General features: G+C 40.2%; 1 protein-coding gene across 11 annotated transcripts in view; it reads right to left on the bottom strand.

Annotated features, from left to right (window-relative positions):
- The window catches only part of DAAM2 (dishevelled associated activator of morphogenesis 2), a 208,752-nt gene that overhangs the window by 64,112 nt on the left and 120,184 nt on the right, over window positions 1-24,456 (bottom strand). For all 11 annotated transcript variants that reach the window (XM_040554425.1, XM_040554419.1, XM_040554427.1 and 8 more), the window contains 3 exons: window positions 15,600-15,674; window positions 9,464-9,558; window positions 1,617-1,950 (listed from right to left, as the gene is read on the bottom strand). In XM_040554425.1, coding sequence (XP_040410359.1) covers window positions 1,617-1,950; window positions 9,464-9,558; window positions 15,600-15,674 — 504 coding nt within the window. The remainder of the gene's footprint in view (window positions 1-1,616; window positions 1,951-9,463; window positions 9,559-15,599; window positions 15,675-24,456) is intronic.

Here is a 24,456-nt window from a genome sequence, read left to right as displayed (position 1 = left end):
AGAGGCAAAGAGATATAGCACTCTCTTAACTCACAAATCCTAGAGTATCAGAGAACCTTCCACTAAAATCTAAGGAAGACCATGACCACATTTGTTCAATCAGTGTTCTGAATAGTGCCACTGTCCCTCTGTTAGAAGAAAATGACTGAAGACGAATGGAGGAGGTCTTTGGATGAACGTTTACCTCCTCAAAATTATGAGAAAAACTGTTAAAACTCAAGCTATCACTGAGTGTAGTGGAAAAAAATCCCAGCTTCAAGACACAAGTGTTTGTAAACAAGAATGCAACCCTCCTGCTAAATCATTTGCTCTTGTTGTTTTGAGAAAGAAAAAAGAAGAGAAAGTATCTTTTTTTTTTTAAACAAAATAATTTGGACAAAGAATTGATGCAAACTAGTCTTTCATGAATGTGAGAGTTGATAAGTGTCTCCAGACTTACAAAAGCACCTTCAAATCATTACACTAGACTCCTCAAAAGCTCAGCTGTACAATAAGATGTGTGCTACCACACCTGCCCAGAAATGACTTATCTGTCACTTCGTAGATTTTAAGCCAATTTTAAAAAGAGAGAAAGACAGAGGACTCAAACAGGAGGCACTGAGTAAACTCAGCATCTATCTCCCATGTGAACTTATTAAGGAGACTCACTTGGTCAAACAAGGGCAAGTTAACACAGCAGCACAGAAGATCTGAGTCACAGCCACTGAATCTCATAGTGTGTTCAGTCTTAATGACAAACATTGGCAGCTACTGTTCATGAGCACAGATTGTTCTCCATTCACTTTTACATTTGTGAGCTCATTGTACCCCAAAATCTACCAACAGGTACTGAGGTAGAAGGTAATGGCTGACACAGACCAGGATCCAGGGCCTATTGGTCCAACACCACCCTTATCATTTCACCTAAGAAAGAGTAGCAAATGGGTGAGGTTATCCCAAAGTTTAGGAACTACAGGTTCATACACAGCAACAGATTCTTTTGCATCTTTTCGTAAAGGTGCTCAGTTCACTAGGAAGAGGAATAGCCAGTAGTATCCACAATAAAAACCTGTCAATAATCTAGTGACATACCAAGGTTTCTGAGATTCAGTGAGTTTCCCTTCTATTCTGTGAATAGTAGATATCTGAGCCAGCATTTGATAGGCGGTGATGATTTGTAACTGATTGTTAAGTGACAATTTAAGTGCTCCAATGTTCATTATTTAATCCACTGTTGCCATTATTTAATCCACACCTCTTGTGTTACTAAATAAAGGAGTTTAAAATCAGGACAGAGGCTCCTGGAATTCTGTGGCTTCAGCTTCCAGGGTAAAATAAATGATTAGCATCCCAATGGCATCAGGTTAGAGTATGAACAGATTAACAGCTTTCATTTAACTTAGCAACCCCCCATTCTAACGTAAAATACAGGAGATTATAAATCAGCATTAATGACAAGCAATCGGGTCTTGAGAAAAAAAAAAAAAAAAGGAAGATGATAATCTATTTGAAGTGTTTTTCCTAAAACACAATGAGAAATATTGCCTTCTTACTGCCTAGCAATATTGCAATATGTGCACTCTAAAAATCACTCCCTGGCAGAGATGGCTATTCATGTCCAACCATCCTCCCCATACCTGGAATCTTGTCCTTTCTGCAGCATAGACTTGGTAGTGAAGCATGGCTTGCAAGACTTTCTTGTGACCATCTGGCACCAAGCAGACAGCCCCTAGGATCTCTAGCACAGCAATCTTGGTCTTGATGTTCTCAGTCCGTAAACTCTGGGAGATGATGTTGATACTCTCTGGATGAGCCAGGACATGAGCCCGTCCTTGGGAGTTGTTCATCAGTGCCTTGATACACCCTATAACGGATGTGTGTATACGGCTTTCTGAGGTCTCATAGTCCATGCTCTTTAGGAAGTTCAGCAAACAGCTCAGGCCATCCAGCTCAATGAACCTGGTCACGAACCTGAAAAAGCAGGTAGGGAAAATAACAAAAACAATCAAAAGGCAATTTATTTATTCAAAAGATATTCAACCCTGTGATCCCAGCATCTGCAAAAGCTGGCTAGCTTGAAGATCACAGGGTAATTCCCAGGTATTCAAGGGAAAAAAAAAAAAAAAAGAGAGAGAGAAAGAGAAAGAGAGAGAAAAAAAACACTAGCACAGTTCCACTGCAACTATCAGCTGTACTGACTGAAGTCTAGACTTCACACTCTGATCCCATGATGCATGCAAAGGAACATATACATAAGAGGCACATGTTTTCTGAAGGCTCTTACAATGGCCTTGGCTGCATTGGTGTTTTTTTGTTGTTGTTTGTTTGCTTTTGGTTTGAGGAGGTATATTAATGATGGAGAAGGGCCTCTGTCAACCTGCAGTAGCAATATGTATTGTAAAAACATCACAAATTATGGAAATATAGAATTATTCAGTTACCTAATCACAAATGACTAAGCCTACACTGGAAGAGGTTTATTTTGACTATTGAGATCACTGGAGTTCTTTTTCTACCATATTCTAGTATAAAATTTGCCTTTCTTCAGATTAAGATCATGGAAACTGAGTATGGAAATAATATAGAGGAAATTCAAACTAGACCATACAGACAGCCTGCTAGACAAGTCGACAGAAACTGATGGAGTTATACAAATCTGTTCAAACCAATAATTCTAGCAATGTTTCATTTTGAGTTTCCTGGATTAAAAATGGGGATGCAAAGATATGAAATGGGCTGCAAATCATTTCTCAGGATAACTCTGTTCACCTCCTGCCTCCTCTAGCAGGTTGTACAGGTAGATGCAGTTTTTTTTTTAGAATGCCTGAATACAAACCCATGTGAATTCAATTTGAATCTAGCAAAATGTAATCAAGAATAATATGTCCATGACCATGTCCTAAACAGCATAATGTAGATGGTTATCTCAAAGAAATGAAAAGATTGTTAACAATTGTCACATGTATAACAAATTAAGAATACTTAAGTATTCTTAAGTCTGTATTATTAAGTCTGTATCTTGGAGCTTTTACCCAGCCCCTCTTTTTCCCTGTTGGATATTCCCCAACGTGCTGTCTTTCTCTTATCTATCCATAAGTGAGATGCTGTTCCTAATATCCATCAGGTGGGGAAGAACCATATTGAAAGACTCCCAACAATTCAGTGATCTCTGTTAATGTCTCTGCACCAGCAAGACAAACCTTAGACATACTTATATATCTCCTGGATAATATGGACTTGACACATGTGGTTACACCTCACACCACACAGGAATTTTCAGGGCCTACCTGAAAGCTATGCTCATTATACTGATGGATTTGCCAACTTTCAGCTTATTTGGGCCAGCAGTTTGACCAGAAACATGGCAAAGCCTGGTGCTTTCAACAAAGCTTCAGTCTGAGGTTTGGATTTTGTTCAAAACTGAATTTCAAAGTGAATATCAGAGTAAGGGCAAGCACACACAGGAACACATGTACACCAAAAATGAAAACAAGGTTTAGCTGAACCCTTCTAAGATGGCCTGCCAAGTTTCACACAGGTCTGACTGCACATTCTTTGGATGCATCATCTTGTCTACCCTAACAAATCATAGGAGGATAAGCCCCTCTGCCTCTAGGCTAGATAGTGGAATCACACATTGTGCAGCAGGAATTTAGTAAGTTACTTCGAGCAGTTTGTTACTTAAACTGGTTATAGAAAGATTAAAAGTTAGGTCAGTTTCTGTAATGCTTCTAGAATGCAAAGAAAGACTGGAATAAGCACATTCATGGCTAAAAGAGTTGCTAAGGATTTCCTGGGAACCCAGATAAGCACAACCTCAATTTGTTATCAGACAATGCAAAGCTGATGCCTTTAGAGCACTTCTCTAACCCTGGGACTAAAAAGCTGAGTGGATCTTTGCCTATACTATGGGAGGACTAATTTAAATTCTCCTTGCTCCTCTTTACCTCCAAGGTTCAGTTCTGTGAATCCATGCTGTGCCCTAGCTATTCCTTCCAAATCCCTTTGTGCACACACACACAAAGGAAAAAAATAAAAAAATAAAAAATAAAAAAATAAAAAAATAATGCACATGGTTTTACTGTTCTTCTTAGTTCATGGCTGCGGCAAGGCATAAGATGAATACCTTTCTCAAGGCCTGGAGCTCTACTGACAAAGGAAAACATCCTTAAGAAGCAGATGAACAAAGGGTCCCTAAAACCTACTTTCAGATGGAACACCTGCTCTTATGACAAGACATACAAGATACTACAACCTTTATGTATCTTGGCCTGCTCTTATGAACAGATGAAAAAAATGTGAAATGAACAAAAATCACATTGTCCCAATTAAGTACAATCCCTTACTAAATTCGTTGGCAGAGCAATTTTTTCTAGGACTGTTTGGATGAGGTCATTCCAAATAGAAGGCATGCGCAGGAAAGTGGTGTGACTTTGATTAATGACATAATTTAAAACAATGTTGGGATTTTCCTGTGCTCTTCCTAGTCCAAAGAGCAACCAGTAAACTGCATTACTCAATAGGAAGCTAAACCAAGTACCTTCCCATTTCAGCTGACATCAGAAGCAGGAATCTAATGATGATTTTCACCTTCCTTCCAAAACACTTAGTCCCCTATTCTCCGGAAAAGACAGAAATCATGCAGTACGGAGACAAAGTAAGAAATGGTGATAGCAATTTCTGGGCAAACAGTCTCAGTATTAGGATCTGCTTGATGTGAACAGGGAAGTATGTGTGTAAATGTCTGTACAGAAAAGAAAAAGAAGTGGGAGTTCAGCTGACAGGCTGAGCACCATAATCTTCATGCTGTTTGATGTTTGTGTATGTGTTTGCCTGTAAGCACAGATGTGTGTGTGTATGCACTCGCATGTGCAAAGGCAAACATAACTTATGCAAATAAACTACCTTCTTCCCCACTATATATGCATGCCATAACTAACTGCCAGCTTATATGCCTTGTGCGCTGCAAAGTAAGGTTTTGTTCTAGACTGAAAGGTGTAAAGTTAAGCATATTTGCCAATGCATTCTGGCTAACATACTAAAAAACTCAACTGTAAATAAAGTAGGGTGTGTTTTAATAGGTGCTAAACAAGCATAATAAAGCCGAACCTCACCTCAGACTCTCACTTGACCAGTTTAACACACATTGAAAGGCACAGCACCTTTTAGTCTTTCAAATTTTAGAGAGTGTTGATCAGAATGTGTTAGCTAGCTCTAATAACAAACCCTTCATCCAAATACAGATGAAGCCTAAGAGGTAATGACCCACTGATGGATTCCAAGTGCTGTGGGGGACAACTTCCCTGTGAGGCTTGATCCAGTGCAGGAAAGACAGAAAGGTCATATGCTGTGGGTGTGCAGAAGGCAGGATGTTCCCACCCTGCTAACAGCCAAGGTTGCACTTCGCTAAAGAATCAGGAGACACACATAATCCTGACAACTACTGGACTGCTGAAAAATTCATCAAAATGGGTTTTGCTTGCTGGAAACATAAATGTTCATCTCCAGTATGAACTGGAATGCAACATGACTAAATCAAGCAAAAATAACAAGAGGTAAATCTGAGTTGAACAGAAGGAGAAAAGCAGACAGCAAAGGGAGTTAGTGCTGATGATTCAGACTAAAGGAGGTATTCCTTTGTGAGTCCAGAAAGTTATTTTTTTCCAGACCTTTGTAAGTTTTTACTTTTGCTGCACTTCTGAACCTCCATTTTTGGGCATTAAAAAAATAAAAAATAAAAGACAAAAAAAAGAGCTCTTCTCTCCCTGCTTCTGTCCAACAGTTTGTCATCACACTTGTTTATAGTCATAAGTTCTTAGAAACCTAAAAGAAAATCTGTTTCCTTACAAGATGCAGATGTGGGGGTTTTGTTCTCTAAGGCTAGGGTTGTTCTGCGTGCTGGGACATAACCTGGCTTTATTATTTCAGGGCAGCTCCTAAATACCAGAACAAAATGGATTTTCTCAGAGTGGGCCAACTAGCTGCCCAGGGATACTTCTATCATCTCTTCTCTAAGCGGAAAAGGAACTTGAGTTTAGGAAGATCTGCTTCAGTTTTTGTTGGGGTTAGAACTAGTAGATTGGAATACAGGCACAGATTAGTGCCATTACTCTGCATTTTACACTAGAAGAGACGCAGTTCTACAGTAAAACGAAACCTAGAGCCAAACGTGTATTTTTCTTATTTTGGATCCTCTAGATTGCAGAATTCAAGCAGAGGACCCTGCTGGTGAATTGTCAGAAACCCTCTGTACCCTACCCACCATAAACAGATTCCAGACAATCTATCCTATGTGAATTTAGGTCTCTGTTTTCTTCAGACCTCTGATGAACAGAAGTGGCAAGGAAAACAGGATTTGATGTCCAAATTAAACCTTTTGAAGGCTTGGGTATAGTACTGCTTATGAGAGAGATTTGATGGAGCTGAGGGCCTCTCTACTGCAACCTTTCCATCAAGAAGAAATTGGCTTGTTGATCAGGCATTGGCACGCAGCCCATTTGGCAGCTAACGAATTGAGTCGCTGGAAATTAGTTGAGACATAGGACTTAACTCAAAATTTGGCTTGGCTTAACTATTTGAAAAAAAAGCCCCATAACCATCGCCAGCGATTTAGAAGAGAACACTTTATAGGGCAGCTCATAGATGCTTGTACTGAAGCTTGTTAGGGTTATTATAAACAGATGAAGCAACAGCCTGTTGTCAAGGGGACCCAGCAGAAGCAATATAGGTCTGGTCTGGAAAACCTTGCAAGATTTTGAGCAAAAGACATTTCTCTTTCTTCTCTTTTGCCTTGCTCTCAGAAAGGAGGCTGAGCTATCCTACTCAAAATGACAGAGTAAAACTACCAAATTGTGGCCACCAAAGTATTTCAGCTGGACAGAACAGAGATGCCTGGCTGCTCTGGTTATGCTCAATGATATGAGAAAGCTATCACTTTCAGAGGAAACATCACACCAGTTCCAAATCAATGTAACAGAGTTGCTACATAATGTCTCAGTGGCACAGGTCTTTGGTTAAAAATCCCGGTAAAAGTTTGGAGTGTGGCTGTTGTCTTTAGCTTCCATTTTATCATAAAGTCTAGCTGCATTTTACCATGTTCTCTACTTTAGGATAGTGATAGGATCAAACTGTCAGTTGTTCTCTTGGACTCTTCCTCAGCACAGGCTACTGTTTCTCCAGTTCCATGTTAAAAGCAGTTACTATACCTGCATGACTAAAATTACCAAAGCCTGATGAATCCCTATGCTTCAGAATCTGTGCTCTCTTACAGCCCACTGAAACAGGAGGTAAACCACCAAGGTTTAAGGTGATGTGCTCAACCTTGCACTTGCTGTGAGCTGAGAAGCTCCATGCAGTCAGTGCTAGAGGCTCTCCTGATAATGAAGTAACTTGGCTAAGGGACTGCATTTACATACGTGAGCCCAAAGAGAAGATGCTGCCCCCTGCAATACAGCTCCTGCTACAAATCTCCTACCACAAAGGGCTACAACACCTGAGGTGTGATTGCAACTGAATCTCAGCACAAGTTGCTTTGTGCTGGAGACTTCCTCCTACCTTTTGTCTTCCTTATTCACTTATCTCTTAGTGATCACTCAGTATCTTGTCATTCACACATGAAGGAAGAGTCCATAATGATGGCCTCTCTGTATTTGCTTGCTGGCTGCAGAGAGGCGATGTTCCAGCACTTTAAATTCCTAGAGCTCCCTCAGTCTCCTTCACATCTAGCTTTGTACAACAGAGGAGCAGGCTCAACTGCATGAAGCAAGGATGCTTGTCAAGGAGGACTCCTTCTCCAAGTGCTTTCTTAAAGGGCTTTTATTTTGTTCCTGCTCAAAAGAAACATTAAACATCACGAAAGGAAAAGCTGAACATAATCAGCACTTAGCTCTGCAAGGACTCACAGAAATATCTTCACTTCTGTTCAACCTAACTACAGTGCAAATTCTCTTGTGATTATTTTCTGTGGTCTACTCTTCGTTTTATTTATTTGTTTGTTCTGTTTACTTTTTTTTTTTTTTAATTCCAGAAAACCTATGTGATTAGGCATTACTGGAGGCCTCTGAAACTAGGACTTCAGCATAATGTGGATGTAAGCACATTTGGTTTATTTTGGGCTTAATACAAAGACATTCAGAAACTTTTTGACCAAGTGAATATTTCCCAAAATTGTATCAACTATGGTTATTGCTTCAGCACAATGTCCTTCTAAGTGTTAAATGCAAAAGATTTCTATGCTAGCTAGTTTGCAATTGTTCAGAGCATTGTTCCCAGAAAAACAAAGATGACCTTACCTTCAAAGACACCGTACACAATAAAGACTCTTAACATTTCTGCATGCCACGGTTAAACACAGAGCAGGAAGAAGCCAAACCAGGTAAAGTTAGATAGATTAGCTGCTTTGTGCCAAAAAAGTTCACATTACTAAAGATAAGAGGAAGCTTGAATTCAAAATTCATAGTAGAGGCTGACAACTCGCCCATCATGAGTCAAATCGCATGAGATGCTCAGGAGTCTATGAAGTCAGTAAGTTTGATCTTCACAGTCCTTACCTGTGTTTGCACAGATCTGTCACATGTTTTTCAGAACAGAATTTGTCTTTTATTTTCCTGAAGCTATATGCTTCAGCATTACTGTGCCCTTCCAGCTAGACAGGTTGTACTGGGTCTGGCTGGGATGTTAACTTTCCCTGCAGCAGCCCATACAGTGCTGTGCTCTGCACTTGTAGTTAGAACAGCAGTGGTATCACACCAGTGTTGTGTCTGCTGCTGAGCAGTGCTGGCACAGCATCAGGACTCTCTCTAACCCACCTAGGGGGTGGGCAAAAAAGCGAGAAAGGAACATCACCAGGGCAGCTGACCTAAACCAACCAAAGGGATATTCCATACCATATGATGTTACACTCAGCAATAAAAGGTGGAAAAAGGAAGAAGAGGGGAGGGGTGGGCTCTCTTTGTGAAAACGTCTGTCCTCCCGAACACCGGCTACGTGCATTGAGGCCCTTCTTCAAGGACGTGGTCAAGCATCGCTCATTTGTGGGAAGTAGAGAGTAATTTCTTTCCTCTGCACTTCCACACAGCCTTTACTTGTTTTGTTTTGTTTTTTCCCTTTCCCCCTCCCTTTTCCCCTTTCCCTTTTTTCCTTTTAGTTAAATTGTTTAATTAATAATAATCTTTCCTTAATATTTTTTTCCCCTTTAATTAAATTATCCTCATCTCAACCCGTGAGTTGTTCTCTCCTTTACTTCTTCCCCTCCTCTTCTAAGGAGGGGGAGTGAGAGAGCGGTTGTGGTGTTCAGCTGCCTAGCACGGTAAAACCACCACACAGGTTCAGAACAGGAACTGTATGGCTCTCTGTGGATTGTCTGAACTATCAGAGAACGCTTGTGTGAGGTGAGACAAAGAGGTTTCTGTCCTTGCCACTCCTTCTTGTGCCCCATCTGACCATTGGGAGGCAGTGAATTGTGATGAAAGATGAACAACATTACCTCATGGGCTGAGTCCGCAGAGCTGTCTTCAAGTCTTCAACTATTTTATTTTTCATTTCTGTTTCTTCTTCATCGAAAGCATACAGTGTCTGCATCTGTTGAGAAAAGGAGATGACAATCAGAAAAGCCTGAGCTGCCTGGAAGCTAAGAGACAGGCCAGGAATTATGAAAAACAACTATCCTATCAACCCACGGAGAGGTGCCTGCCGACCTCTCACCAGGAAAGCAGCGCCTCAGCTACAAAACTCAATCCAGATGAGGCTGCTCATGTGGACTGGCAGCAGCATAGAGCCTTGCCACACTGCCTAAAACTAGGGCTCTCACATTACCCCCCAAAAATCATACTTGCCAGGATGCCCTCAGAAAACTGTACCTAATTTGGAACAGTGATCCACTGTGGTGATCTATGGATATATGAGGCAAAGTTTATAGGGAGAGGCAAAATCTTATTGGACTGATATGGCTGGAGGGATTTGGGATTTGGAGTAAAAAAAAAAAAGAAGAAAAAAAAAGAAAAAGGAAAGACAACAGACTTCTGTGTCAGGTTTCAAAGCAGAAAAGCTTTTTCTTCAGTTGACTAGAGAGCCTGCAAGTACCCTGAATTATAGTTTGTGTACCCAGAAGTTTGACTCTTCCTTTATTCCATTTTTTTTTAACCTGGTTTAAGATATTAATTTTCTCTAAACACTTTGTCCTTGCTAATTAGAAACATTTACTACAAAAAGCAAGAGCATCATAAAATCCCTGTCCTTGTGTTTTAACACGTAAACTGAAGCATGCAGAAACTAGAGCTTATATTTTCATGTTTTTCTATTGGGAGCTACATCCGTCATTTTTCCCCCTGGTATGCAACTTGCAGGAACTGAAGATGCTGTGAGTCACTGTAAATTAGGGTGAGAGACGATGAGGGGAATACACACAAAATACAAGGTTCTGAAAATCAGACAAAGCCATTAAGAAAAAAGTGGTATAGCAGGAAATCAGGGCTCCAGATCTACACTTAGCACCACCACAACCTTGAGATATGAAGCAAGACTCTTCAGCACCCATCCATGTACCATTCAGGCTCACAACTTCAATGAGCGGCTTCATAAACAGTCAAGACACAATGCTGGAAATTCGAAGTTTATACCAATGTCTTCTTAGCCTCTTTAATTGTAAAACAAAGAGGATAAAAGCCTTTCTTATTGGCAGGAGTTCTGGGGGATATCACTCAGTGGGATCTGGAAAGCAGTTCTGAACCCGCTCCCAAATGAATACCCCAATTGAAATAGTGTTATCTATCAAGGGTCAGATATTATACCTCTCTGTGGTGGAATCTGAGTACCTACAATTATGGCCCACTACAGTGAAATATAGAAATCTTTATTTAACTATTTAGCATGCTGAAAAGGAAACCTTCCTCTCGCTGGAACTTCCTTTAACTCTCCCACTCTCCCACCCATCACCTCACTTCCCTTGGAAATGCTCCCATGTTGCTTGCTTTTGCAAACCCCATGGTGCCAACACATGTCAGATCCTGAGGGTGGTCATTTGGCTACGGGCCGTTGCTGTCTTATGCTGAACAGCTGGCATAAGGAGATGTGTTTAACTCTGGGGGTCGTCTCTCTGATCCTCGCTAAAGTCAAATTCACTCAGTAACAGAGCGAGCTATTTCCTGCCCTAATGGAATGACAGAGCGCTACTGATGGAAAATGAGCTGATGATGTTTTATCTTTTGCCAGCATCCCCCGACAGCCAGAAACATAAATTGAAATGCTTAAGCCAAGCCATATATGATTCCCCTCTTTGAAAAATAAACAGAAAACCTGAACAGGCATTATAGAATCTCAATGGCAGAATCCTGGGGTGTGATTTGGGGTTTGATTTGTATTTTCTTGGGTGATGGCCCATCTGGTCACCTTTCCTTTGGCCCATAAATGCTCCTTTGAAAGGCTCCCACTCCTACAACAGCTTAATTTCTACTCTGAACCATCATGGGGGGGGAAGTGAATGGATGACAGGAAGGTGCTCAACAGTATTTCGTTGAGAGTGAAAAAGGCCCATTTCCAAATGAAACAAATACAAATAATCCTGCCTTCACAACTGAGGGCGATTATAGAAAACCCCTTTTCTAAAGCTGCAGGCAGCCAAGAGCCCTTCATTTCTCACTCCTGTGCACGGCCAGGAACTCAAATCCTCATGCCCTCTCTAAAGACAGCCTCGTCGGTCATGCATTTACGTTATGAAATAACTTTCTCGGCAAGAGTTATAGAAAACGCAACTGTCCCTGGGAGACAGAGGGGAGGGAACTGTCATTATTTGAAGCTGGATTTCATTAACGTGGCTGACTGATGCACTGCTTCCCTGAACTACAAACTGTACTCTAGGACTAACGTCTGCTGGGCTGAGGATGCAGCTAGCTACTGTCAGTTAACCAAAACCGTTTCACCCAAGGAAGAGGAAGCAAAATAGTGCCAGGTCCTCATTTGGTCCCTAAAAGGCAGTATACATATGAATCTTTTTCATAAGCACATTTTGCATATTTAAAATTTTCCAGATTAAGTGCATCACCCAGGAAAGCATGACATCTAGCTATCTGATTTGCAAAGTCAAAAAAAAAAAAAGTATATGTGAAAAAATCATTCACGCAGAACTGTACATGTAAAACTTCAGGTAGTCCAAGAAATTGCTTTTGAAAATCTTAGTTTTATTCAAAGCATCAAGTAAATTCTCACACCTTATTCTAATAGCTAATCATTACCCTAAACTATTGGGAAGGCAAGTAGAGCACCATAATGACAACACATTAGGAAAGAGACACCAATAATAATAATAAACATATCAACTAGCAGCAGAAAGGAACTATATGATTGACCTAGTTTCACTGCCAATCTCACAGAAATGAAAAGAAAAATGAAGCAAACAGAATAAGTAGTGAAAAAGCAACCTGGACATTCTGATTTATCATTATAGACCAAGCTCTTTCTTTAGGTCTTATCTAAATCATAACTAACAAAGTATTATCACTACTGAAATCACTTCCAAACAAATAGAAGTGAAATTAAAGTTTATTAATAAATTATTGTATTGCATGCCTCTTATGACATATCTAGACAACACTATTTTAAAACATTTCTTTAAATAAAAGAGGTCAGTTGAAATTCAAGGTGCACCACATCTCTAGCTATATTGAGGCCAAACTAAGAGAGTAAACTACAAATCATAAACTATGAATAAACTATGAATAGATGTATTACAACAACAAAAAAAACTTTCAGGCAAATAATTTTAAAGTAACATAGATGTCACCTAACCCAGACAGAGGAGAGTTATCATCCTCTTGCTAAATTCTGGTGAATGGGCATCCACCCATCTCATACTCTCATCTGAGCAACCTCTCCAGAAAAACACTGTTCACTTGAAAATCTATCTCTGGAAATGCAAGTACAGCCAAGCTCATCAAAGCACTGATGTGCTGTCAGAACTTTTCCTTTCCAGTAAAATGAAGGCTGTTTTTATTTGTGCTGCCAAGCAGGTAGTATCATGGAGTGATGAGGGCAAGAGGAGCACAGGGAAGTTTCTTGTGATATAAACAGGGCAGCTGCTGCATTTTTAAGAAAGTTCTGTCTGTTGATGAATCAGCGGAAGATAGCAATGACCTTGATAATGGAAATGGTCTCTGACTGTGGGCCTACAACCTGCTTGCAGTCACCAGCCTTATTGACATCATGATGTCAACACCAGCATGTTGACATCAGAGGACTGGGCAAATTTGGAGGCTCCTCTTTCTAACTTAGATATCATTAGCAACCATCCCTTTCTCTTAGGGGTGGGTCTAGAAGACATTCTACCAAGAATCTTCTTGAGCCTTTCCTCCCAATCAGGCTACCTGAAGGATGGGACATTCCCTCCACAGGAATTGTGTACTACGAGTTAGTAAAGAGATCTGGTTTCACTGTTATATACTCTCTTGAGAATTAGGATTAAAAACTACTAACATTTAAAAAGTCACGGTAACAGAAACAATTGTGGGAACAGACTTGTGCCTAAAATGCATGGCTTTTTGAACTACTGTGAAAGTGCTTCCCAACATAGTGGTCTAAGGTTACAAGTAGGGAATGTCAAACATGTCAGGAATCACCACATTGCTCTCAAGCATAATCTATCAGGGACAGATATGATTGGTAACGCTGCAGCAGATCTTCTGAGAAAATGATCCCTGAGTGCAGGGGCCTTGGCCTCCTGAAATCCACAGAAAGATACTTAATGATATCTATGGGATGCCATTTTCATTTTATCGGAGGGTAGGAAGAACTATTTTGCCAAGCTACTATTTAGAACAAAACCTCATATTTAAAGAAAGTTATATCAAAAAAGACGTGAAAGCTGCATGTAAAATGATTCTTATGTACTTAATTCACAGGAGATGCAAAGATTAAATTTTAAAAAAAACAACAACAAAAAAAAAAACAGGACTTAAAGCATTTTAAATTAACACTTCTGTGATTACTGCTACCATTTCAACTCTAATACTTCTTGCCATAATTCTAATTAAAATACAGCAATACCTGATAGTACCCAGGAGACGCAAACTGAAGTAGACTAGACAGTGTCAGGAAGCAACATGAAACATGCTTTTCTTTCACCACTTCTTAGCCAACTGTACTTGGAAGAAGTTAAAAAAAAATTACAAAAAAAACCTCCATCACTAAATTTAGGACTGAAATTATAAGGGACCCAAAATAACCATTTGGAAGTTAAGAATCTCAGAGGTCTAAATAATAATGAAGAGAACATGTATTTTAAAGCATGTTGGAGCTGGTTCTCAGCTGTGTTACTCCAGTTTTCCACTGATAGGATTCCTGTGAAATCAAGTCAACTAAGTTTCACCTGCCTAAAACTGAAGCAATTAAGTGGAAAATCAGAAGCAGGGGTTTAACCCTACTGTATCTTCTTAATACTTCAAATATAAGAGTAAATTATGAGGCTTGAAGCCAAGTAAAAGGTTATCAGTCATTCAATGCTGAGCCATGCAAACAACGTTACCGGGGCTGATGTTTATTGGTGCTCTTAAAATGTGTTTAATATTAGAAACATGGGCCAAAATATAGTCTCATTCCATGGAAGTGCTCCAGATTTACTATAGTGACATGCATATACTCACTCCAGATTTACATCAAGATCATTTAAAGACTAGTCCAAAAGCCACTGAAATCAATGGAAAAAACTCGGTAGATTCAAAAGGCCTTGGATCAAATCCTACCAGAAGTATTTGGCTCATTGACTTTGTAAGGTTTCATACTTATTTTTCCCTTAATAGCCCTTGTATGGGCTATATGGAGTGAATTTGTTCAATCAGGAAATCAAAGCACAATGCTATGCCAGCACAAAATCTCAACCTCTTTTCTTAAAACCAGCCTATAGTCTTTTGGTTCCATTACTCTGCCGCCAAAAAATCTGGTGTGAAGGAAGGTGATCATTTTGGTTATTCATGACTCAGAGTAGAAAGCAGCTTTTCTTTTATCCTATTACAATGGGTTATAGTGGCTTGTAAAGTCGTCTTTTCTTACTGAGCAAGACATATTTCACTACGAGAAATTCCAAAATGTAAGGTCTACCATATCACAGGAGATCAGTGAATACTACTAGCAGGTGTTCTACTTGTGCTAGTGGCCAGATCTACAGCACGCTTCAGAGGAAGGCACACCTTCCTCAGCTATTGAACAAGGACAGTTAAAGACAGTTTACCACAAATAACTTGCTGCCTTGTATCTGATGTCTAAGGTGTTACAGCCTTACGTTTCTCTGTTTACCTGCTTTTATATAAGTGGCTATTATCTTATGTGAAGAACTACTTTTTATTTATTTTTTTACTAAACTATTAATCCCAGTGTTATTTTGTAGGTTAGGTAGAAATAAATTTAAAACTCTGTATCATTGATGTAAAAACTGGAAAATGCCTGGTGTTATCTAGTCTTTTCTTCTGCTAAAGCAGGGCCCTTTCTTAAGACACATGCTCTTCTTTCAAAAGTCCTGTTTCAAACAAGTCATGCACTTGGCCTAACATCCTTCTTTTGGGTTTTCTTCCCAAAAAAAAAAAAAACAGATCTCTATGATAGGAAATCTTCCCTGCTGTGCAGAAGAGGTAACTTACTGCTGCCATGGAATTGATGCGGTCAATGTAGTAGTCTGGCCAGCTGGTAGCAAGCTTATTGGGATCTTCTTGTTCCTGAAACAAAAAGTTAAATAAGGTTACACAAGAAGTCTTTGTAGGATGAAGTGCCACTGTAGAACCACCTGGGATTCTTCACTGCACTGTTCTTTACTGTAGTATCTCCTCCCCACATTCTTGTATAAACACCACAAGCCTATGTCCGTTATTACAAACATTTCTGAAAGCGTAATACTAGCAGTCACCTTGGTGTGTCAGAGAAAGAAAGACTTCCCTTCAGCTAAGGTTATTAAACAAAGAGTTACAAAGTTTGTTGGAGACATGATTATCTTTGGCATCTAAGTGGCAAACCTTAATCCCTTAAACATTTCCAAGTAGAAGGATAGCACATTTATAGACAACAGGTTTACATTTTGTAGCTGTATACTGACATATCTTTGAAATTATTCTGCCTCACTGCTGCTGAAATGATGGTGGGATTCACCAGTAAAGGCCTTTAACATCTGCTTTAGAGGAAAAAAAAAAAAAAAAAAAAAAAAAGAGTCAAGAAATCCAAAATGAAGCCAAAAGGCTGCCTCATTTTGACTTGAAAAATAAGTTATTTAAAACCTCAAAACACCTCAAGGAACAGCATCCCTTCAATTACAGTAGGAATTAAGAACAGAATGACCTTTCTCAAATGAAGCCATAAGTTTTGCTGTTTTTCCCTTATTCCCATTCCTGACCATTGTCAGAGCAATCTGATGAACCCAAATCCATGCCAAATGACACATTACAGAAATCACAGAATCATAGAATATCCTGAGTTGGAAGCAACCCACAAAGATCATAGGGTCTGACACCTGGCTCCACACAAGATCACCCAAAAATTAAACCCTATGTCTGAGAGCATTGTCTTGAGAGTGTTCTTAAATTCCAGCATGCTTTCTGCTGTGACCACGTCCCTGGGGAAACTGTTCTAGTACCCAACCACTCTCCCAGTGAAGAACCTTTTCCTAAAATCCATCCTGACCCTCCCCTGTCCCAGCTCCATGCCGTTCCCTTGGGTCCTGACACCGTCCCCAGAGAGCAGAGCTCAGCGCCTGCCCCTCTGCTCCTCTTGTGAGGGAGCTGCAGGCCGCCATGAGGCCTCCCCTCAGCCTTCTCTGCTCTGGGCTGAACAAACCAAGGGACCTCAGCCACTCCTGATGTGCCTTCCCCTCTAGAACCTTCATCATCTTTGTAGCCCTCCTTTGGACACTCTCTAATAGTTCTATGTCCTTCTTATATTGTGGCATCCAAAACTGCACACAGTACTCGAGGTGGGGCCACACCAGTGCAGAACAGAACAGGACAATCCCTTCCCTCAACTGGCTAGCAGTCCTGTGCCTGATGCACCCCAAGATATGGTTGGCCTTTTGGCTGCCAGGACACACTGATGACTTATATTCAACTCGCCATCAGCCAGAACTCCCACATTCCTCTCTGTGGGGCTGCTCTCCAGGGTGTCAACTCCCAGTCTGTACATACATTCAGGATTACCCTGTCCCAGGTGCAGAATCCAGCTCTTGCTCTTGGTCAACTTCAAGTGGTTGGTGATTGCCCAACCCTCTAATTTGCCAAGATCTCTCTGCAAGGCATCTCTGCACTTGAGGGATTCAACAGCTCCTCACAATTTAGCTTCATCCACAAACTTACTTAGTATACCTTTGAAGTCCTGCATCCCAGTCATTTATGAAAACATTAAAGAGAACAGGTCCTAAAACAGAGCCCTGCGGAACTTCACTAGTGACTGGCCACCAGCCTGATGTAACCCCATTTACTATAACCCTATAAGTCTGACCCATCAGGCAAATATTCATCCATCACATTATGTTTTTGTTTAGCTGTGTGCTGGACATTTTGTCCAGAAGGATACTGTGAGAAACAGTATCGAAAGCTTTACTGAAATCCAAAAAGATTACATCAATTGGCTTCCCTTGATTAACTAAATGGGTGACCTTGTCACAAAAGGTTATTAAGTTCATTAAACAGGACCTTCCCCTCATGAACTTGTGTTGGCTGTGACCAATGACTGCATTGTCTTTCATGTGTTTTTCAATAACTTCTCCATAATTTTACCAGGCACTGAAGTGAGATCAACAGGCCTGTAACTACCAGGGTCTTCTTTCTTTCTCTTCTTGAAAATTGGAACAACATTTGCCAGCTTCCAGCCAACTAGGACCTCTCCAGATTCCCAAGACTGTTGAAAAATTGAGAGAGATATCACAATAGCATCTGACATGTCTTTCAGTACCCTGGATTAAATCCCATCAGGCCCCATATGCAACCAGCTGGAGCAGCAAATCCTGCACAAATTTGGGGTTGGTTGGAGTTTATCATTACCACAGTCATGGTCCTCCAACTCAGGGCTCCGGAGGACCCAGAGTCCATTACTGGTGTTGAAGACAGGTGAAGAAAGTATTAAACGTCTCTACTTTGTCTATGTCCCTATCTGTGAGGTGACCAACCTCATCAAGTAATGGACCAATGTTATCTTGAGTCCTCCTTTTGCTCTTAACATATTTAAAAAAAAACAAACTTTACATTGTTCCCCACAATACTGGCCAGCTTCAACTCTAATGGAGTTTGGGGTGCATGAATTTTCTTCCTACAATGGATAATAGCATCTTTTTAGTACTCCCATGCTGCCTGACCGCAATTCCAGCAGCCATACACTTTCTTTTTCCAGATTTTCTTTTTCTAAGCTCTAGAAGAAGATCTCTGCTCAGCCAAGCTGACCTTCTGCCTCACCTGGTTGACTTCCAACATTTTGGAATTGCCTGTTCCTGTGCTCTTAAGAGGTGGTACTTAAAAGGTGATCAGCACTGATGAACCCCAATACCTTCAAAAGCAGTTTTCCAGGGGTCCTTACTAACTAGTTTCCTGAGCAGCCTGAAGTCTGCTCTCCCCATATCCACAGTTGAAGTTTTGGTGCCAGTTTTCCTCCTACCACCAAAGATTTTAAACTTGACTACTTCATGGTCATTGTGACCAAGACAGCCACCAATTGCCACTTCACCCATGAGACTCTCTCTGTTTACAAGTAACAAACCTAGGAGGGCACCTTTCCTAGTCAGCTCCCTTAGTACCTGTATCAAGATGTTATCATCAAGGTGTTTTAGGAATCTCCTGGACCTGCTCGTATCAGCTGTGAGGTATGCCCAGTTAACATCTGGCAAGCTGAAGTCACCCATGAGGACAAGGGCAGCTGATCTAGAGGTATCTCAGTTCCTTAAAGAGTAAGTCATTGGTGTTGTCATCCTGGCAGGGTGGCCTATCGTAGACTCCCACGGCAATATCCACTTTATTTGCTTGTCCTTTAATCCTTACCCAGAGGCTCTCAACCATGTCATTGCCAGCTGCAAGCTCTGTACAGAAATACACAACTCCCTCCCATAGCCAGTTAGAATCGCCACTCCACATGTTATTGATACATTGCCTTTCAGTACCTGATTTCCCTGTAGTATACATAGTGGCAGTAACACACCTGACAATCACTTTGCACTCAGCAGACTATAACCTCCCATGCAAAAGTCAAAATAGGACCTTGTTGATGGAAAAATAAATCAAAGCTTGCAATTGGTAAATACACCATAATTTTTAGAAGATAATCTTATCAACCCCAAAGAGAACAATTGAAATGGGGATCTAATCTAGAGGTAGTGAAGTAAAGGTCATTCTGTAGGGAACCAGGTTAAGCCACCAATGGGAAGTGCAAGGCATGCTCATATGCCCTTCTGAAGTTTTCTCTCTGCATAGAATTATAAAAGTGCAAATAACAGCTGTAATTTTTGAAGAGTACAAGCAACAAGAAGATTGGAACAGGAAGCCCAGGGAAGTGGTGGAGTCATCGTCCCCGGGGGTGTTCAAGGAAAGGTTGGACCTGGTGCTTAGGGACATGGGTTAGTGGGTGACATTGGTAGTAGGGTGATGGTTGGACCAGATGATCTTGAAGGTCTTTTCCAACCTTAATGATTCTGTGATTGTTGAAATAGGGAATACGTACATTCCTTATACTCCTTGTGCCTCCGTTCCAAGTTCCAAGAAACAAATACAGACAAATTAAGGACTTCCTGAATCCATCCTTTATGTCTGAAAATAAGCTACAATACTTTTCTCCCTAGTATTATTTAAAGGGGAAAAAATGTTAAATCCAGAATGCCACAACTAATCTTTCTACCTATCTAGTATAGACATGTGACCTCAAGAACATCAGGAAAGATACACTAAAATATTCAGAATTCTGGACGCTCTCCTACCAGCACCCAAACCATTAGAAATTTCACAAACAGAACTACAGATGAGAATACTCTGATCCCCTAAATTTTATCTGTATATTTGGTTAGACTGGCAAATGAAATAAGGTCCTTGGTGAATCCTGCTTTTGACCATTCTCCATCCACTACAAATTGGTGTGAACTTTTAGCCCATAAGGATGGTATAGTTTTTGGTTTTAGTTAGAACTAGGATAAAATTGGTTTCAGTGGAACACAGCAAGTGTAAGCTTTTTTTTTTTTTTTTTTCTGAAGCTCAGACTGAAGCTGTATATTGGTGAGGTTAAAAATTTTGATCAGATAATCCTCTTTGCAGTCCTTACTTTCTAAAGTTGTTTTGGTCCAGAAGCAGATCCAACATAGTGAACAGAAAAGCCTATCTAATTTTAGTGCCCCCCCCATACTGTCTGTTCAGACCACAATTTTACAGATGTCAGTGTGTTTTGCTTCACTGGCATAAATGTGGTTATATACTTAAAACTGGTACTCTACTTCCATTATGAAACACCACAAAACTACTTATACTTTCACTGGACATACAGATTTTTATCCAGTCCCCTTAAGACATTAGGTGGCACAGTGTTATTTATAACAGCCACCTGGGCAGCATTTTCACAAAAGACACCAGTTCACACCTGTAGCATCAGAGCCATTGGAGAAAATTTCATTGCCCAGACTATGATGAGTGCTGCCGATGGTAAGAAATTTTTGTACCATGTCTCCTCACAGAGCAGGCAAGATAAACCAAAAATGGACAGCAATTCTTTTTTTTTTTTTAATTTTTGTGTTTATTTGATGTGTTTTGGGGGAGAAAGAAGTGGGGAATAGGGGGGGGAGGGGGGCAATGACAGAGTGGTGTTTATTGTGTTTGGTGTTTTTTTTTTTTTTCCTTAATGTCTTCAGGATTTTGATCCTCAAACAAAACCTCAGAAAATTCAGACAACTTGATGATGATGGCATAACCCTTCCTTGTTCCAGAACACTCAGAAAAAGAAGAAAAAGGAAAAAAAAAAAAAAAGAAGAGGTCCCAACATACAAAGCCACATAGGCATTGAGCTGGAAACAATAACCCATCTGTGTAAGGGAAAACATCAGCTGAAGGAATCTATTAAAGCAACGTCTTCTTTTAGCTCCTTGAATAATGTAAATATTACATTAAAAAACAGACGTCAGCTTGTGGACTTTATAAGGGGCCATATCATTCCTCACTGGAGTAACAACTATGTAACTGCTGTGAAAACAGGACCCTGATATGATACAAGCCTGTAATATAGCCAAGGTATTATAAAGGCTTTGACACTAATTTGGACAGGCTCCATCCCTTGGTGGAAAGTGGAACTTTTGACTTCATCCAAAATAGGATTTAATGGAGTAGGGCAAGTGTTTGGACCATCTGAACCAATCAAAATGAAACAAAATACAACAAAGTATTGTCTGCACAGCTAAGCTTATCCTGAAAATCTTTTTGAGAATCCTGGGAGACTGGATGCATTGGGCAAGCTGTTCTCTAGATAGCAGAAACCTTTAGTGACTGCCATATCAGCAGAACAAGCACTTGCAATACAAAGACTGCCATCATAACAGACATAATCTAGAAGTACCAAACACTAGAACTGCAGAAGCCATGTGCAAATGCCAAATATTTTGTATTAGTGGATCATGAAAATGAAAGCCACTGCATATATGATGAGTGCTTCTTTCAAGATGTTTTGAGTCTTTTAAGAAACAACACAGGGAAAGTCTGGACAAAACTGCCTGCACTGATGCTCTTCTGGGGCAAGCGCCAGGTTTCAGTTTCCAGTGAAGATGCATTGGTATTTCACACTGCACCAAAAGGACCCCAAACAATGTCAAGCAGTCCTCTAGAGCATTTCCTGAAAATCTGACCATGTCAGATTTTCATTATTTCAGCATTAATTTCATATTCAGCATTATTAATTTCATATGTCAGCATTAATTTCATATTTTCAGCATTAAGAAATACATCCATAAAATTAGCAGCAGTACAAGGCTTCCTTCCTGCAGATGGAGGAAAGCAGAGAGTGACATGACAATTAAAACTCATCCAGGAAATCACTAGCAGAGTTAGGAACAGGCACCGATCTGACACTGAATCCAGAATTCTCCTGTTTCCACCAGGTTGTTTTTATGCAATGTTGACAAATCCCAGCTCCATGGGACGAGTGGGTGCTTGGCATCCCTGGGTGTCCAACCATTGCACGGACTTTGCTACTACCTGTACACACAATCCCGTGGGAAATTGCCAGGGCTGAGGATTCATGAAGCTTTCTAACATACAAGCTGAAATAACACTTTCTCCTGGAACAGTTGCATCAAGACATACACTACATGTAATGGATGTCATATGATAATCATGGGTTATGATCATCATAGGGATGATACCTATTCACTGGAAACATGATTTTCTCCTCAAAACCATCTCTTCAGAGCTGCAAGCAGCTGACCTTACTGCTTTGCACTGTTGAGAACAAAACGGGAAAAAGCCATGTATCTGATGCTGAAAAATGGAAGTTTAAAACCTGTTGCTGACAAGGAACCATGATATTATCATTGAGTTCCTCTCTACATCAGTGAAAACAGCATGCAAGCACAGATGAAGAATATGAAATGAGGCTACTGTAATATAAATTCCTGTTCCAGCTTGTACGCTATATTCTGTCCAGAGACTTTATGCCTAAATTTATACTTGGGTCACAAAGAATTGAATTTTCCTGCAGAACCCACATTAAGGTTAATGCAGTTCTTCCTCTCAGCAGCCTGCATGCACCATTCTAGTACCTCATAGAACTGAAAAATAGGTTATGTGGTGTAAAGAGTAGAGTAGAGTAGAGTAGAGTAGAGTAGAACAGTTGGAAGGGACCTACAAAGACCATCGGGTCAGCATCATCACATACAGTTCAGAAGATATAAATCATGGAATATAAGTCAATATAAGAAACTATTATCTTTTAAGAAAAACTGAAATATGTTATTTGTTTGTCATAATTAGTAAGTCCCTGTAGTGTTGTTTTTTTTTTTTCATAATTCTTATTAAAAGGCAATGGAAATTCGGATCTTGGTTACGAATAAGTGGGGATTTTGCAGTGATTTTTTATTTTTTTTTAAATTCCAGTTCATTGAAACTTTAACTTCTAATGTGACTTACATCAACTGATGTGAAAGCTTTGCCATGGAAAAATTCTCTGCTTCTGGATGAAGCCCTCCCACACTCTCCAGAACAACAGCTTAGCTGGTAAAGTGTTTGTTTGAGATGTGCAGGATTCAGTCTCACGTTCATGTTTTGCGTCTTTCAAAGTGAAGTACATGAACCTTGCTCTCCACATGAATATTCTGGCCACTATTAACTAGGTTGGGTATTTGATTGTTTTGGGGGTGGAGAATGGCTATCACTTGTGTTTCATTTCCCAAAAGTGCTACTCTGCTCCCTTCAGATGCTTTTTAAAATGACTCAACTTATTGCAACATCTGCTATTAATGCTGAATACAATACAATCCTGTAACACCTTGCACTCTACACTGTCAAAGGTCTTTAAAGAAATTCATGCATTAGGTTTTTCAGTCTCCCTTTCAGTGAGATCAGCAGAAAGAGGGAAAACGGGATGCAGACAATTACAGAGTTCGCAGTCACACAGGAAATCTGAAGCACAGCCAAGAATCAATCGACACTGAAGTCGTACATCCTGCACTCTCATCCAAATCACCATTCTCCCTTTTTTCCATGACTGACTTACTGCCTTTTCTTGAAGTTCACTTTAAGGAGAAGTACAGCTTTCAAAGAAACATTTACCTGTTCATTAACACGCTGTCCATCCATTAACATCTGTCTCAGTTCAGAACAGCCAAAGTTGCATAAATAAAAAGCACTTTCATTAAAAGACAAAAAATGTGTTTGATCTGCTGTGGGATGAAATACTAATTCAGAAGTGGAGCTAAAATACTTGCAAGCTTTTCAGACAGTTTACGCGTCCAAAAAGCCAGCCATGTCCCAGGAGATGCTAATTTTGAAACAGGACAGACCGTAGGACTGAGCCATTCAGTAGACAGATGTGGTCACTGCTCCATTTCTCAGACGCCATGACTAGCATTTACACAAATATTCTCAGGGTTTGGGGGAAGGAGGGAGTTATACCCAAGTTCTTTAAGCACAATTTATCCAGAGTGAGAAAAACAAACATTACTTCTCTCCCTGGAATTAAGTTATCAATGTGCAGATAATAACCCTTCTGCCACAAAAACAATCTACTGTATAACTTATTAAAAGGGAATACTCATTAATTAGCAGCTGGAGCAAGTAACTGAGGAGTTCTAATGGCCTCTTATAAAGGTCAGGAATAGCCATACATGCTTCCAGTTCACTGGATTACGACACAGGAATATTCTACCTAACAGAGCATAGGTTTTTTTTCTGTTTTTGTTATTTCCTTTATTTAGCCTGATCTTTGCCCTGCTGCCAGCAACTTGACTGGCCTGACAATGACCTCTGGTGCTGGTTACTAACTAGTCTTTCAAGGGAAGAATCAAAG

This window comes from Cygnus olor, chromosome 3 (assembly GCF_009769625.2).
Source record: "Cygnus olor isolate bCygOlo1 chromosome 3, bCygOlo1.pri.v2, whole genome shotgun sequence".
NCBI classification, from domain to species: domain Eukaryota; kingdom Metazoa; phylum Chordata; class Aves; order Anseriformes; family Anatidae; genus Cygnus; species Cygnus olor.
The sequence above is the reverse complement of the archived record's forward strand: the minus strand, read 5'-3'. Positions and strand labels throughout refer to the sequence as shown.